General features: G+C 48.4%; 1 protein-coding gene across 1 annotated transcript in view; it reads right to left on the reverse strand.

Moving 5' to 3' along the window:
* Window positions 1–16,977, reverse strand: part of Scara3 (scavenger receptor class A member 3) — a 32,580-nt gene that overhangs the window by 13,638 nt on the left and 1,965 nt on the right. Inside the window, exons 2-3 of the mRNA XM_041663397.1 lie at window positions 4,678–4,776; window positions 3,276–3,395 (exon numbers count right to left, since the gene is read on the reverse strand). Coding sequence (XP_041519331.1) covers window positions 3,276–3,395; window positions 4,678–4,776 — 219 coding nt within the window. The remainder of the gene's footprint in view (window positions 1–3,275; window positions 3,396–4,677; window positions 4,777–16,977) is intronic.

The raw sequence follows: 16,977 nt of genomic DNA on the forward strand, positions 1-16,977 counted from the left end.
GATCGTTTTTAACAGTCTGCCACTGAAACCTTTATGCTTCTCCCAGGAGAAAGGCTTCCACATGACTAAACCAAAGTGCTTCTTACTGCTCCAGTTCAGCATACATCCCGGTACAAGAGCATTAATTCACCTACCAGCCCGGGGTTTTAGAAACAAGACCTCCTCATAAGACAGGATAGAAAAACTTCACAAACATATACTGATAAAATTATTTTTAGTTCCATCATCACTCAGAGAGTCGTCACTGCCATCAGTAGCTTCAAGTGTCTATTTCTTCTAGTGATGTGTCCCTGGGTACCCCCTTGACAGTCACACAGATACACACTTTAGAACATAAAATGCAAAACTGTGTGACTCTGACCATCTTGTCTGCTTTCTCTTATCTGACTCTTACAGCTACGGCACCACGGGCATTTTTCTTTTTCCTGCCATCTTTCCATTCAGAGTTTGTGTTTTTCTTTTAAAAAAGCTTTAAAACCTTTTTTTTTCTTTTTAAAAATTTTGAGTGTGGTGTTCATTGTCAGTGGCACCGTGGCACTGTGTTACACAGATATTTTCATACAAGAATACAGTGCAATTCCAGCAGTAACCTTCCATCCCAGTTTTCTCCTTCCTCCCCCTGCACTTGGTCCTCTCCTTTCATGTCATATGTACACATGAGACTTTGTATCTCTCCATACAATCTAGGAACCACAAGTTAGAGGGAAAATATAGTATTTGTCTTCATCCATGTCCCAGCAAATGTCATCTTTTTCTTCACGGTTGAAAAAATTCCTCTGTAGCTGGGTGGTGATGGCATACACCTTTAATCCCAGCACTTGAGATTAAAGTAAAGGCAGAGACCTCTCAAGTTCCAGGCCAGTCTGGTCTCCAGAGCACATTCCAGGACAGCCAGGACTACATAGAGAAATCCTACCTTGAAAAACCGAGCTAAAGAAACAAACAAAAACAACAAAAAATAAAACATTCCACTGTGTACATAAAACACCTTTTCTTTATCCATTCTCTGTGGTTGGACACATAGGTTGGCCTTTTGGGAACATTTTTCTATTGGGGTTCAAAAGTCACTTTAGAGTCATGACCTTTGGGGTCCTCACCATGCTCTATTTAGGAGCGCATCAGGGCTATAAAATATCCTCTCTCACAAGGACACTCCTCTCCTAAGCTTATAAACAAAATCTGCTGTGTAGATATGACCAGTGATCCATCTTAGAAACAACCCTTATCTATGATAGCTGTGAGAACATGATTCTTCCCTTGGGATAAATGTGTATACTATAACCCTTCGATTTGTACAGATCCTTGGTACGAAGTTTCCTCTAGAGCAGCCTATGCTACCTTACAGTTCAACTGAACCTGGTCCCTACAGAAGCCGCTGTGCCGAGAGGGATTAGAGCATGGCTCAGCAGAAGCAGGGTACCTAGGCTGGCAGAAGCCTGGATGGCCTTGGTGGTGATGAGAGGGTATTGGTTGGACCAATGACTGACACAGCTCCTCTGATGGCCATGTCAGGCCGAATGGAATTAGTATCACCCAAGTGGCTTAGCTTCTAGACTCAGATTGACATAAAGTCTGCTGGGTGGCTTTGGGCAGATCAACGAACCTTTCCAGAAGGAACAGAGTCATCTACGAAATAACAACATGGAGGCAGTGACTTCTAAAGTTCTTAGCGCCTCTAAACCTTTGTGCTTTCAAGTGATTTAGAATTTCTGGGCTTGCTCTAGTGAACATTGTATACCTCAGATCTGTCAAGAGATCGAATTAATTAGTAACAATGACGTGTTTGAGAGATCCTAGGGACAATCTCACACACTATTGGGTTGGGGTAGTGCTTTACAGTCGGCGAAAGTTATTTCGTTTGAGCCTTCTCTCAATTAAGAGCCCATATATAGATAAGGGAAAGAAATAGAGACTTAATAATTGTTATTTTGACTCTAACGTTTCCTAATGTCTACTGGGCCATCAGCCAGGGGTTCATTCCCTGTATTCTCCCGATTCCCCACACAGTTCTCATTTTATAATTGTTTATTGATTTGTTGAAGCATTGCTCTTATTTTTCTGCCTTCTCATCTTGTTACAATTTCAGTGTGAAGTGTGCACCACAGGCTCATGGTTTTTAGCACTTGGTCCCCGGCTAGGGGTGCTGTTTCAGAAAGCACCTTTCAGAGGTGGAATCTCACTGGAGGACATGAGTCACTGGGAGTGAGCCTCGAGAATTTCATAGCTGGGCCCTACCTTCCTTCTGTTCTCTGCCTTCTGTCTGATAAGGCAATGAGTTTGGTCATCTCCTCCTGCTGCGGTGCCTTACCCATCACGAGGAATTGCTCTCAAATGATAAGCCAGAATGAACCCTCCCTCCCTGAAGCTGCTTTGTGTCATAGCAAAAAGAAATGCAGCTAATGAAGCCAGGGTTGGTTCCTGACTACCCTCACCCAGGGACAGGACCAAGTGCCTTCCCAGGAGGATGGTCACTCTCAAGGTCAGTACCTTGGGTGAAGGTCACTCAGGCCTCCATTGCCTCTCTCCCTATTCCCAGTCTTGTCACTAGTATCAAGCCGGTTGGAACAGATTTCAGTGTGATGTGATCAAACTGATTCTAGACAATTGGCCTTAAACTCTTAGAATCTCGAAAGCAGAATCTGCCGGAACCTGGCCTGCCATAGCACCACGGTCACACTGACCGCACTGTGTATGAGAAACACCAGCACTCGGGTCTCCTGACCTCACCTGCAGGACTCTGATTTTGCAGGTCTTAGTGAGAGCCTGGAATTTATGTTTTAATGAATACTGAGGGTAATCTTGATACAGATAGTACCCATACTGAAGGTAATCTTGATGCAGGTGGTACCAATCTTATCTTGAACAGCACACACAGAGACCATACATGGTCACAGAAGTCGCTTGATCCAGTGGTCACAACCCAGGGCTATACAAGAGATTCACCCGGAGAGCTAAAGTTATGGATTCACTCTATCACCCTGGGAATAGGAGGGGACAGCAATATTCTGAAAACTCCGACATGATTCCAACACACCTGTCCAACTCGTCTGGTCTGGTTATTTTCTTCTACTCAAAGTCCTACATCAAACTCTTACCCAGAGATTAGAAGCAAGTCTCATCCCTCTTAGTGTATTAGCCACGATGAGGTCCAAGCCAGGAAGATGCTTGTCTGGGTTACAAGTGACAGAGGTGGAGCGCTTGTCTCTACAGGGGTATTTTTGGTGTAGAACCCTGATCAGCCACTCCCCTGCAGGGTCAAGGAACTCTGAACTCACCCAGAGAGGCTAGCACAGCCACGGCCACCAGAAGCAGAGCCAGGAAGAGGTACAGAATCCTCACCGACGTGTGCAAAGACAGGTTCTTCTGACACCGGCTGCAGCGGGGTCCTGGCGAGTCTGCAGAGGACAAGCAGATGGCAGTGGCTTGGGTCAGTGCCGAAGGCTGGACTAAAATGCACAGTTCTGTGTCCCTTTTCTGGCCTGCCTTGTCACTTTTCAAGCCAGGCTCCAAACAGGAGTCTCCCACTTTTATCTCTTATTTGCTCCTACTTAGACTGAATTTCTAAAACTTTCTGGAATAGAGGAGACAAAAGCTACCCCTTCCCCTCCTTACCAGTCTTTCTTTCTTCGTTGTATCTTTATTCACCCTACAAAGTAGGAAGACGCCTTTTCCCTCTACTCTGGTCCTACCAATGATCCACAATCCCAGTAGCCTGTGCTTTCCCTGTGTGCATGCATGCGCTAGCATGCACACACACACACACACACACACACACACACACACACAACCCCACTGCCCAATGCAATGCTCTCCTATCTGTCCATGACTTTCCAGGTTACAGCACTGAAATTCTCCATGAGAATTCCTCAGTAGGGGCAAACTGTGATGCATTACAGAGAATTTCAGTGTTAAGATTTAAAGTTTCACTCCTGGGGATTCCCTCTGCCCCAGGCATGCCAGAAGTTGGTCACCAGTTTTCAAACTGGACAAAGGAGCTGTGGTTGTCTTGGAAACCAAACAGGGAGTTAAAGTCCACCTGTCGGATTGCTGCACAGGAGATAAGAGGAGGCAGGTGTTCCTGGGAACTCTGGGAGGTGACCAGTGCCCACTGAGAATGTGGAATGGCCCCAGGGTGAGTTCAGTTTAGCTGCAAATGATGACCACTGTCCATCATGAAAACCCTAGCATCTGGTCCTCATGGCACACTGGAAGAAGTGAGGAATTCTGAGGGCAGGCCTGGGGCATCCCTGGGTAAGTACAATGTGCAGCGAAGGAAAGGACACAAGGTGTACTCTATACCAAATGCCACCGAGTCCTGCACAATCTATACAAAGTACCACTGACGGTCCTAGTCCAACCAGCAGCTCAAATAGCATGAACAGCAAGGCAGAAGACAGACCTTGGGTACAGGGTGTCTGGCTCGGGGAGATGGCAGGGGTTCCTGGAAGGGCTCAGATAGAACCCTGGAGGCATATGACTCTTAAGCCAAATGCTAATCTCTTCCACACTGCACAGTCCCAGGCTGCACAGCTCTGCCCTCCACTCTCTAATGGACAGTAGGAAAATGAGTGCAGGAATTCTGAAGCCACGCATCTGGATACATTGCTCACCAGTCTAGAGACAAAGGCAGGGAATTCTCAGCTCCCAGAGCAGACAGGGGGTCCTTGAGTACTTTACCTTCTTGGGTGCATGGGAAGGATGGCATGTCCTCGTCCTCACCAGCTGGGTCCTCTTCAGTAACACACAGTACATCCCTGTCACTGCCAGCCGATCTCACTGCGGTGGAACCAGGTGGATCAGACTCTGCCTTGACCCCATGCCACTCCCTTCCCTCTCCAGCTCACATCCCGTGACTACCCAGTCCCTAGGTCCAGTTCACCTGAGTCCAGGTGACCTGATGAAAGCTGAGAAACGGGACAAAGGTAAGATGTAGACGGTCAAGTTACTAAGTACCTCCCCCCAATTTGGTAGAGAGGTGCTCATTTCCTACAGTTATAGAAGACACACAACCCCCCCCCCCGCGGGGTCTGATATATTATATAATGTGTGTGTGTGTGTGTGTGTATATATATATATATATATATCAGATATACAATACAAAGATATATAATATACAAACCTATCGAATGTGTCGATAGGTTCAACCCATGGAACAGAAGCAGAAATTCCCTGCTGCAGGCAGTCTGAATCTGGCCCTGCATGGACTCCAAGACTGTGTCTAGCCGAACTAGGAAGGAGGCAGGAATCCAGAGGCGGGCAGTGCATTCTGCTTCCTGTATGAACTTCACTGGAGACCCACCAAGGTGTCAAATGGAGCATGGAGGAGAAAGGGGCCAGGGCCAGGCGATTCCCAAATAAGACCTAAATGGTGTGTCTCACTATTGAGAAAACTTCTCTCCTTCCTAGGAAAACAGGGAGGAGGGAGGAGCTTTAATAAAGAGGCGGAGCAAGTCTTGGGGCCGACTTGGACTTTGCCCTGGGAAATGGGGATAAAAGCCAAGGAGGAAATCTAAATTACTTAGAAGAGGCATCTTTGACCCCCCCCCCTTTTAAATGGCTTTATTTATTTAAATATTTAAATGTAGATTATTTTATTCATTTTGTCTGCAGGTGTGTAGTGTGTGCATAGACATGCAGTAACTAGCATGTCTATTGGTTTGTTTCAATGAAAAGTTAGAGTTCCCTAAGATAAGATTTTAACATAGGGTTAGATCTGGCCATCAATAGGGAGACGCTCGGGAAGAACAGAACGTACTCAAGTGTGACTGTGGGCTTCCCCCTGAGAAAGTTCTGCTTACATGTCTTAGCAATAGCCATATATGCTATGAAAAATATTTTGTTTGTCATTGTGTGCATAGGTGTGTGTGTGCCCGTGTGGGTGGGGTATGCGCATGTAAGTGCCGTGCCCGCAGAGGCCAGAAGGAGGCGGAGGAATTCCCCTGGAGCCAGCTGTGAGCCACCTGACAAGAGTGTTGGGAATTAACTCCAATTTTCCGGAACAGCAGCAAGTGCGCTTCACTGCTGAGCCATCTCTGCAGCCCCAAAGCCTTATGTACCATTTCCACGACATCTGAAGCTACAGCTCAAATGATTGAGAAAAAAGATTCTCCATTTTTTATACATAAAAGGGCTTTATACAATGCTTGTAAGTGAATTTACTGGATCGGACTATAAAGATATTTTAATGATAAGGTAATAACAAGTTTTCACCAATGAAAGATATAAAAATTGTATTTCTAACTACATGGCATGTACTAATCTGCTGGCACCCCTCCAATGAGTCTCATGATAAAAGCCAATGTATTTACAAGTTTAACTCAAAATGCCTTCATTGTTTATCTTGTACACTGAAAAATTGTGGCTGAAAGGCTTGTGGTGGAGGGACATTGTAGGAAATTGTACCTCAGGGGTAGAGCCAATGCTCACAATATATGAGACCCTGGTTCAGCCCCTAATGAGTGCATACGTACAAACACACACGCACGTATACACACACACACACAATGTGTGTGAAGGTACAGCTTCTGGGGTCTAAGCTTTGCTGTGGGAGCAGTGATCCAGCTGCCCCTTGTAGGGCTCATGGTCACAGGTTCCCATCAACCCTGTACTTGTTTCCCCTCTGGCTGGAGCTCCTAGTTTAAATGCCACCCCACCCCCCACTTCCCTTTTCCCCATCCTCCTCCTCTTGTTTCTCTTCCAAGAATTCATCTTCTTTGGGGCTTGTTTTGCTTAATCCTTGGAGACTTCTGTTTCCTTTCAACTTCTAGCTAACTAACACATTTGTTGATTACCTCTTACCTAAATGCCAAAGCTCCAAAGAATGCCGGAAGCAACCACGCCTATTTTGTTTTCCTCATGTTTCATTTTTGAAATGTGGCGAAGTGTTGGGTCTGGCCTCAAGGCAATCATCAGGACAATCCTATAAATTTTACAGCCTAAAGTATCAGTTTTATGGTCAAAGAGACTGAGAGCCAAAGACATTAGGAATGTTACTAACGGCACACACAATACACGTGGAGAAGCCAAGATCTGGACTCAGAAATCTTCCCTCTCTGGCTGACATACTAAAGTTCTTCAGAGTTCTGAGTATGACTCCTGCATCTACAAAATTGAAGGGTAGAAAGGAGAAGGGACAGGCACTTCCCTGGGCTGGCAGACCTCTGAGGGATGTGCCAATGACCAATAGCCCTCTTGGCTCCTGTGACCTCAGGTCCCAAATGCTGCCCTGTGACCGCTGTAATCAACTGGGAAACTGAGGTGCAGAGTAGATTTGTCACTTAAGGTTCATTGTCAATTTATCAGAATCTGCAATCACCTGGGGATGGGCCTCCGGGGCATGTCTAGAGTGTGATTATCTTGATTAAAATACCTGAGAACCTGTCTATGGCAGCAGCACCATTCCCTAGCTGGGATCCTGGAATATACTGTGGTGAAGGGGAGCTGAGCAGCGATCAGTCATTACTCCCTGCTTCCTGACTGTGGATGGGAGTGGCCGGCTGATTCAGGCTCACACTGACGTCCTCGCCATCCTGGGCTGCACCTCTGACTGTGAGCCCAAAGAAACACTTCCCCCCTTAAGTTGCTTTCGTCAGACTAGCTTGTCATAGCATCAGGAAAAGAAACCAAGACAGTGGGCAAGAGCACTTGAGAGGCAGAGACAACCTTGAATGGGCTCATCCAGAAAGGAACTGAGCAGGGTCCCATCACTGCTACAAGCCCCCTCTGCTGAGCCCCCAGGTCTGTCCAGCTCAGCTGATACTGGACTAAGTCCTTCGCTACATGTACTCCAGGGTTGTGGATTCCCCTCTCTGTGGAACTCAGCAGCCAGCTCTCATGCCCAGGGCTTGAGTTCTAAGGGCCAGCAGGCTGGTTCAGAGAAGGACGCATCAACTTTGGCTTTGAAACCTCGCAACTATTTTTCATGATGCTTCCTGCTGGTGGTTCCACAGCTCTATCTGAAGCCATCCGAGACTCTCCGGATCCAGGACTCAAGAGTCCCACCTCCAGAGGAAGTCTGAGTTGAGGGAGGCTGAAGATGGAAAAAGCATCCCTACTCCACTGCCCTATTTGATCCCAACAAGTAGACTGAGAAGGATATGATATAAGAAATTAGAGAAATTCGTCTCTGGATGTGATAGATGGATGAAGAAGTAAGTGTGTGTGTGTGTCTGCTGGTAAGCACTTTAAAGAATGGCAGAGTGGGAGAGGGAAATAGGGACGAGAAGTATAGTGTATGGGGTACAATGCATCCTTTCACATGTACCCCGGGAAACCAGTCTTTTCAGCTTCGCTTTGCAGCTCGGGCTGTGATCCCTCCATCAACCCGCCAACAGTTTACAAGGATGGCTTTGCCTAGGCTTACAGGGTAATGATCTCTTTCCCAAAAGCTTCGGGCTAGGTGGACTAGCATTCTTGGGGCCATTCTGTTCCCTCAGTAGCTAGCTAGGGCTGCTCAGTCCAGGAGCGCTTTAGAACACTGCACTCTGGGGGCTGTCCAGATCTTCCCATCGAGTCCCTCGGACAGATTCCCCTTCCTTCCTGTCCATGCCCCTCATTTCTCCCCCCCACTCCTTAGTGGTGCTTCTTGGCCCGCACTCATAATAGGGCCTCCTCCCTGTTCTGGCTCCAGAGGCAATTTCATCACTCCACTGTTTATAGCCTTTGCAAGGAATCTGGGATGATTTAAATGAAGCCTGGCTGACACCAGCCTTCAGCAAACACCCCTCCCAGAACAGCTCTGTCACACCCTTGCTCCCCTAGTGAGAGCCCCTTAATCTGCCTGCCATTAGCCAATGGACGTTCATAAGGACCACCGCTTTCCTGGTCTACAGAGGGGAAGTGACAGTTCTCCCTAGACCAGTGGTTCCTGAGTGCTGGCTCTCTTTCTGGTGGTGACATCTCAACTCTATAACTCAAAGCCCTCCCCAGTCCCCAAAGAGGGTTTCTCCTCTTCCCATCCCCTGACTTCCTGCTGTCCAGCGTAGAATCCTGCCCTTGGGCCTCTGATTGGCCTATATCTGGAACCCTCGGGCAGCTTGCCACTTCAGCCTCTCTCATTTTAATGAGAACATAATCCAAAGCACTTGTGGGGCTCCCGCAAGCCAAGCCTTGTGTAAGTACAAACTTGAAGTGTTTATGTCTCATTGAGCTTTCTCTTGTTGGAGACCGGATGAACATACAGACTTGAGAGTGAGGAAATCCCAGAGGAAGAGAAGATTGCTGAGGATATGAATGGAAATGAGGTGGGAACCAGGACACGCCCCTGGGGCCAGGCCAAATGTGGTCCCCTGAGGCAGGACAACAGTTCTCCTTCATCTTCCCATTTTCCCTTCCCATCCTTCTGGGCCGAGCGGCTTTGGCATTGGATACACTAGCTCTCAGAAGGGAACGTACATGTCAGAATCATTGCTGTCCCATTATAAAGACCCAAGCACAGTAACGGCTCTCCCGTGTCTGGGAATCCAGACCCCAACACACACACACACAGCATCTACAGGACGGCACGTGAGAGCTGGGGTAGGACCCCTCCACCCAGGCCTGCCATCTGGTTACTCATCAGTCCCCCCTGTGTCACCTCCTCCAGGTCAGCCCAGGGCTGGTGCTGCAAGGGCGCATCAGTCAAGGTAGCGTGCTGACTCTTGCCGAAGACCTGAATGTTCTCTGCTGGTGCAATCAGGAGTTTGTTTTATTTCAAAAACAAATGAAGATTAACCATTAGAAATATGGTTTCAATCTGTTTTATTCTTGGAATTCTCTACGGCCAAGGGAGTGTTGACGCGTGGGGTTTTGCAAGAGCTTAACACGGCAGAGACAAAATGATCACTCGGGGGCTTCAGGTTTGAACTGCTGGGAAATGGACGGTGGAGAGGAGGGGCCCGGGGGAGGCAGCAGAGTTTAGGCGGGCTTTCCCTCCCTTCCACAGAGCTAGCCGGAGACTGGATGAAACATTTCTTTTCTAGAACTAGAAGGATTCCTGTTTAGGCGAGGAGTGGTCGGGAAGGGTGCGGGCGTGAACATATGTGACATTTAGGACTTTGGATTTGGTGACCTCTCTGTAAAATGTGAGGGTTGCTAGGTGTCTGAAACAGCAAGGAGAGCCTTGTTTGATATGACGGAGCAGGCTACCCTTCTAGGAAGGAGTACCTCCATTGCAGCTACATGCATGCTTTCTCTTTTCCTTTATGCAGCTCTCGACATCAGGAACAGGATAGGCTTGGACGAGGACACTGGATCAGACAAGCCATGTCTAGACCTAAAAACTTCTGTGAAGCCTGAGGGACACCTAGATCAGCATCACCTGGGAATCATGAAGGAGCAAATATCTGAGGCTCTGAGAACAAGTCACTGCCTCCTGTCCCGAGGCCACAAGGGTTCTGAGCTGTGACAATGACAGAGTGCTTTTCCCGAGAGAAGACATGGCCGGGTGATGCTCTTCATGTAGCCCACGTCGCGGGCAATGTGCTTGGAAAAAAGGGGAAACATCAAAGCGCCTTTAAAGGCCAGTGTTGCAAGCCAGCTTCATAAGGTAGCAGCAAACACTGCAGGTTTGAAAGGGCTTCTGTTCCACGGGTACCTGGGGGCGTAATCTCCAACTTAAATGCCAGAAGGACGGCCAGAGAGGAGGAATTCCTTGCTTTTAAGCTTTTGCTTGCCAGAGTCAGGTAGAACATTGCATTGATGCGTGCATGTCTTTGCACCTGGTTGCAGTAGCTGCGGACTTTCTTGGGGTCAAACCTGGTTCAACCTTTCCTGCTATGGGTAGAAAACAGCCTGGATGTACTTGCACTAACCATCTGCTAACTCGGCCACCGTCTCTGACACCAGCTTTCTTTTGGTTGACCAAGAAATGTGTGATTGATTCATCCCTCAGGTTTTTTTTTTTCTTTTTCTGGGACTGAATTCTCCTGCACAAGTCAGAAGGGGAAAATTCGAGGAACCGAATAAAAGGTCTTTCTTTGAGTACTCCAAGGGACATATTTTGATGATTATCTTCAGTCGAGTTCAGAGTGGATTTTCCAAACAGCCAATTGGGACAGGAAAAATAGAGATGCGGGAAACCGTCTCAGGAGCCAATGCTATATTTAAAGTTTCAGGATGGCTATAGTTTAAGGTTGGGGAATGCTATAATTAAGGTCCCAGGGTTGTTTTCATCAGAAATCGCCTGCTATTGCCCCTCTCCATGGCTTTGTGGGTTCTTCTGAAGCCTGGTGGGAATCTTCTGTCCCTCTCAGCTCTGGGGGAGCCAGGCCTCCCATCCAGATCCGCATGCTCAGGGAGTAGCACCGACAGCCTCCACACCCCGCAGTGTCTTCATTCCTAACTCCTTTCCACTTCAGTCTCCGCCCTTATTCTGTTGCCAGCGTCTATGTCCCTTCTGTCCCTGCCACCTCCTTCTGGACCTTCCCTCTGTGGCTTCTCACTGTGTGCTTGGTGACTGCAGAAATTTCTGAGTTCATTCTTGATTTAGCCTAAGCCTTCCTTTCTCTAAACAATATACTTACTCCTTCTCCTCTCCATTGTTATCCCGCTGGGGGCATTTTGGGACACATGCTTTTCATTGCAATCCTAACCCTAACCTAGCCTAAGCCAGCTCTAACCCTCTGATAACCCAAGGTCCACCCCACTTCTAAGCAGTTCTTCAATGGATGGTATCACAGACAACAGCCATCCCCATCACCCCCACACTGGAATCGTAAGTAGAAACAACAGCCCCTCCTCCACTCCCCGGAGCCCCAAGAATCCAGTGGGATGGGAGAGATGGGAGCTAGCAGCCTGCTTGATTCTTGTTGCCTGTCTGCTCTGGGAAATGCCACCATTCCTCACTTCTCAAGTTCCCTGCTACTAGGGATGTCGTGAACACAGCAAGAAGGAGGGGAGAGCGTGAGGCACACGCCAATGTAGATTAAGGACAGCAGTCACTTTGGGTCGTGTTGTTTTCCTAGCCCAACCCCAATCACAGCTGTCATCTATTACCACGTCCCCACCCCCATCACCCTCAGGACCAACTTCCAACTTCCAAGAAGTCCTTTTTACAAAGTGTGTTCTCAGAGCACGATTCTAAACTATCCTTTGTGTGTGTGTGGGGGGGGGGGGGGGAATAAAGCTCACAGCAAATACTTCAAAAAGTCTTGAGGGAAAAAAGGACATGTTTAATTCTGTGTTTCTCAGACAGACTTGACCCCAGAACTTCCTATCAAACTGGAAAAACACTCATTGATTGATCCCGTGGAATGAGGATTCAGAGGTGCGCCATGTTGGAGAACGCTGTTCTGGAGAATCCCATCCCCCTCCTGCTGTGCCTGTGAACTGAGTGGAGGGAGCGATAATGAGGTTGGAGCTCCTTAGCTGAAATCTGTGATTCTCAAGCTCCTTGCACAGGCTGCAGGTTACCCTGCTCGCTCTCTGGAACAGGATTGTTGCTCCTTCTGCACCAATGGGCTTCAGCTTCTCTCTTTGTACCCGCCCCCATGCCTTCCTGGTCTCTACCACACTAAGCCTGTACACCTGCTCTCACCTACCTGAACCCTCCCAATAGGCTTTGGCAGGATCAGAGAGCCGGACACTCTTCCCTGGGCAGGTAGGCAGTGCCCGGACGCTTCTCAGCACTGTGGAAGACTTCCCCACTCCAGACAGCAGAAGTTCTGGAAACACCAGCGATGCTGAGTTCTAACTTCTTTGTCTTTCGCTGGCTCCCCCAATACCCCTCAAGCACAGTGAACAGGTCTGGGGGGGCAGACCCATGTGTATTTAGAAGAGATCAGTGTTCGGTTAACCCTGTGAAGCGAGTGTTCTGCTCTGACTCAGTGTCCCTTCTAGGAACTTTCTTAAGAGGATAGCCGGCAAGAGTGCCTATAGAGTTCACCGCTGCATGCTATAAAAACGTGAGTGGAAGTTTGGAGAGCATCAATGCCTGTAAATAAGAGGTTGATTGAACTATTGTAGAATTATACTATGGAACATTACGAATTATAACAAATTGTAGATTTATGTTCATTACCTGGGGAAAACGTATGCATCCTTTAAACAAATTCTTTAAAACATATTTTAAGGCTAGAGATTGAACCCAGGACTTTGCATATACCAAGCACAAATTCTATCCTGAGCCTGCATCCCCATTACCTTTTGCTAATTTAGAAAACTACACACAGGGCTCAGTGGGTAAAAGTAGTCACAGCCAAACCTGATGACCTGAGTTCAATCTTTGGAACCCATGTGATGGAGAGAGCTAACTGCCAGAGGTTGTCCTCTGCCTTCTGCCTATGAGTTATGGGTTACAACCCCACCAAAAAATGTTTTTTTAAATGTAAAAATAACTAAACTATGTAAGACAGAGTAATATAGATAGTATCTTATTACCTTTGTGGAGGGAAAGGTCATGTATATAAAGCACATATAAGGTTTTATTGAAATATGTCCATCTGTGTATTGCCATCTGCCAGCTCTGGGGTGTGGGATTTCATAAGGGCTGGCTATCACCTTGTTTCTGATCTTTCCCCTTTTCTTCTGTCCCTTTTGCCTTCCGTTGAGTGCTGGCCACCTCCTCGGTCCCAGCTTCGTTTCTCACCCCAAGAGCCTCGTTCCTTTCTGCTGAAGCTCTCACACGGAAGTCCCTACACCTTTGCTACACTCTTCCCCATGCAGCCCAGCTTTCTCCCAGCCTGCTAACTCTCCCTCAACTCTGTGGATCCCTTTCCCTCCCTCCCTCCCTTCCTCCCTCCTTCCCTCCTTCTCACTTTCCATGCCTTGTTCTTCACCTGTGTCCTAAACCTCTGTGCTCCATGGAGAGCTTGCTACCTTCCTCTTGTTCCTCTAAAAGTAGAGGTTTCCCAGCACAGGATAAAGTTGTCAGTGAGCCTAGTTTAGGTGTCAAATGTGCTTTTTTCTGACAAGCCCTTCGGGTTCTCTGAGCACAACAGGCGACACCAGGGCAGAAGGCTGCCCTGGCCCACAGCCTTCAGCTTCTCTTAGCAAGCCCTCAACCCTAGGCAAATCTGTCTACCCGCCAGCGCGCTTCCTGAAGTACCCAAGACTCAACACACACTGGCACCACTTCTAGCCTCTCAAAGTTGCCCCACCCTTGACTCCTAACTGGAGCCCTTTCTGAACATTTATTCACTTGCCCTTGGGACTCCTGTGGAGTCCTCTGTCCATCCTACCCCCTTGTTCTTCAGCACCGCTTGTCCTGTGCATCCAGGGCTGCCCTTGGATGTACATCCTCGTGTCTGCTGCAGTTAGCCAAGGTGCTTCCCCTTCAGCTTCCATGCCTCATCCCCTGACGCAGGTCTCCCCTATACATTTGCTGTCTGGAAGGGGTATGGTGACACCCCAGAATAAGAGCAGCTGTCCCACATGGGTTCAGATGGGAGTGAACTCTGGAGAAAGTGTGTGGCCTCTAATAAAGATGTTGACATCCCTGGAAACACAGGCCAGGACCTTGGGGAACTATGTATGGGACAATCATTCTATGTCCAATTGGGAAAATGCCCAGTGAGACCCCAGGAGTTCATATCCAAGGCTATGGAACATCCAAAAAGAAGACTAGAAGCCAGAAACGTACACACTCTATCCTTGATACCTCTTTTGTAACAATGGCCACTTTCAGCCTCTTTCACAATTATGGGGTACAAACCTTGTGTCCTGCAAAGGGAAAACTCCTTGAGAGAAAGGGTGGCATCTAAGCCCTTCCTTGTAGCTTTCTTGGACTCTAGTCTCAAGACTAAAAGGATCCTGGCATCTAACATCTGGTTAATACATATTTACTAAATAGAAGCATGCATCTTTATCATCTGGGCTCAGTTCTGAGAAGAGCATGGTGTGATTCTTGATTTAAAAGGGCTCAGCCCGGTGTGTGTGTAGGGTTAACACATTATAAAACAAACAGGTATTGTGAGCTCTCTCGAGTGCCAGAGAATGGGCAGACAGACTGCTTGGGAGTCCTCATATTCTGATACCTCTTTGTGGCATCATCCACCCTTGGTGAGGGGACTGGGCCTAGCGTGTGCTGTGATAAAGCTGGTCTGTGAAAGACTGGGCTGACCTCAACATACAACACACACACACACACACACACACACACACACACACACACACACAGAGAGAGAGAGAGAGAGAGAGAGAGAGAGAGAGAGAGAGAGAGAGGCATAGCATAATTGAATGCAGGTGGAGTGTATGCAAAAGTTCAGTGCCCATCATACCACCCCGGATGCCAAATCTAACACCCAGACCAGCTGTGTATCCATGGAAACTGCCAAGCTGTCCACCAGTGCCTGTCACAAAGCAGCATGCTTTTCCCCCTCTCACAAATTCGCTCTGAGATGTGAGTCTTTTGGTTTTAAAGTTACACCAGATGGACAGCAGGGAAAGAGCTTTCTCATGAGAACTTCTGATGTTTTGGAACTGACCTCTGTCATCCACATCCCTGTGACCTATGTGGCTCCTGGACCAGTTGGCGGCTCTTTTCACCTTAGTGCCATTAGCTCCGTGGTTTAGATGCTAGTCTCCTTTCTGAGGATGGAGGCTATGGCCTGCTGCCTCCTGAGTAAGCCGAGGGGTGGCCTTGTACACAGTGTGGATAATTTCTTAGCTTTTTGGCCAAAGTCAAATGTTAGTCATGGAGCTTTCTTTTTGTCTTACTAGTTTATTTTTATTTTATACATGTAGGCAAAGTAGCCCACAGGGAGCTCTGTGAACCATGTGTGTACATGGCGCATGCAGAGGCCAGAAGAGGGCATCGAATCCCCTCCACCAGCAGTGACAGGCAGCTGTGAGCCACCAAGTGGGTGCTGGGAACCAGACCTGGGTATTCCGGAAGAGCAGCTGGCATTCTTAACTGCTGAATCTTCTCTCTAGCTCCACGGGGCTGTGTTTTTACCACCTTCTTTCCTCCCTCCCTGCCTTTACTCTGTGTTTCAGGGTACTCTCTAAGTTTTGGGGAATGGCTTGCTCCTCTAGTGCTGGGGAGTGGTGGAGCCCAGCTCCGCGCTTCCCACGCAGGCAGGCAGCTGAGCCACATATCACTCAGGGACAGAGACACACAGCAAACATGTTTTCCACCACCTTCCACCACTTCACTTCTGTTCATCAAGAGGTCATGGGACCCAGGGTTTCCCAGGCCTCAAGAACACTCAGGAGGAGAAAGGGGCCCAGAGACGGCAATGGCAGAACCAGGACTGGAGGAACACATCTGAGCTGCAAACTGCGCATCTTTGATGCTTGAGCTTCTGCCTTTACAGCCAACCCGGCTGCTTCTGGGAGGCTCTGGGAGGGCTTTTTGTCAAGCCGCTGTCACAGGTGGTTGTGGGAAGCTCTGAGGTGGGCTTGTCACCAAGAGGCTGTGGCGGCTGCTTGCTCCTAGGCTTATGTGTGAGAGAGGCCAGGTGCCAGCTTTCATAAAAAGACATGGCTACCTGGGAGGCCTGGCCAGCCACCATCAGGCAGGAGCTCCGCCGCCCCCCCCCCCCTCCAGCAGAAACATCTTGGCTGCCAGAGCAGGGCCCTGACACTGGGGTGCTCAACGGGTCTGTTTTCTGGTTTAAATACTATCCCCACCAATGCTCCCTCCCTCCTTCCACAAAACATCACATCACTGTGTTTGCTTTGAGCAGAGGACATTATGGTCCTTTGCCAGCCGATGTAATTGGAAGATTGGTGGGGCCTTGGAGGAGCCAGAAAAGTCAGCCTCCCTTGGGGAAGGGCCTCTTTGCAAAGTCCCCCTCGCCCCCTCCGAAGGGCACCACGCTTCCACTGCAGTGGAAAAGGCCAAACATTTGCTGTTTCCATCAACCCTGCCCGTTCCATCATAGGTAGACTGCTGGGCAAGAGGCATGCTGGGAGTCAATCATTTCCTCTCCTGACAGTTCTGTACCCCTTGAGACTCTGGGGTATCACAGGAAATCGCCGGAGGCTTTTAAAGAGCTACCCTGAAACTTGTGGAGGGGAGTATCTTGGAATCTGGGGAGACACCAGAACTGGAGCAGG

The sequence above is a fragment of the Microtus oregoni genome, unplaced genomic scaffold (genome assembly GCF_018167655.1).
Source record: "Microtus oregoni isolate MIOR12 unplaced genomic scaffold, Mior012 000001F_ref0000356, whole genome shotgun sequence".
Classification (NCBI taxonomy): Eukaryota; Metazoa; Chordata; class Mammalia; order Rodentia; family Cricetidae; genus Microtus; species Microtus oregoni.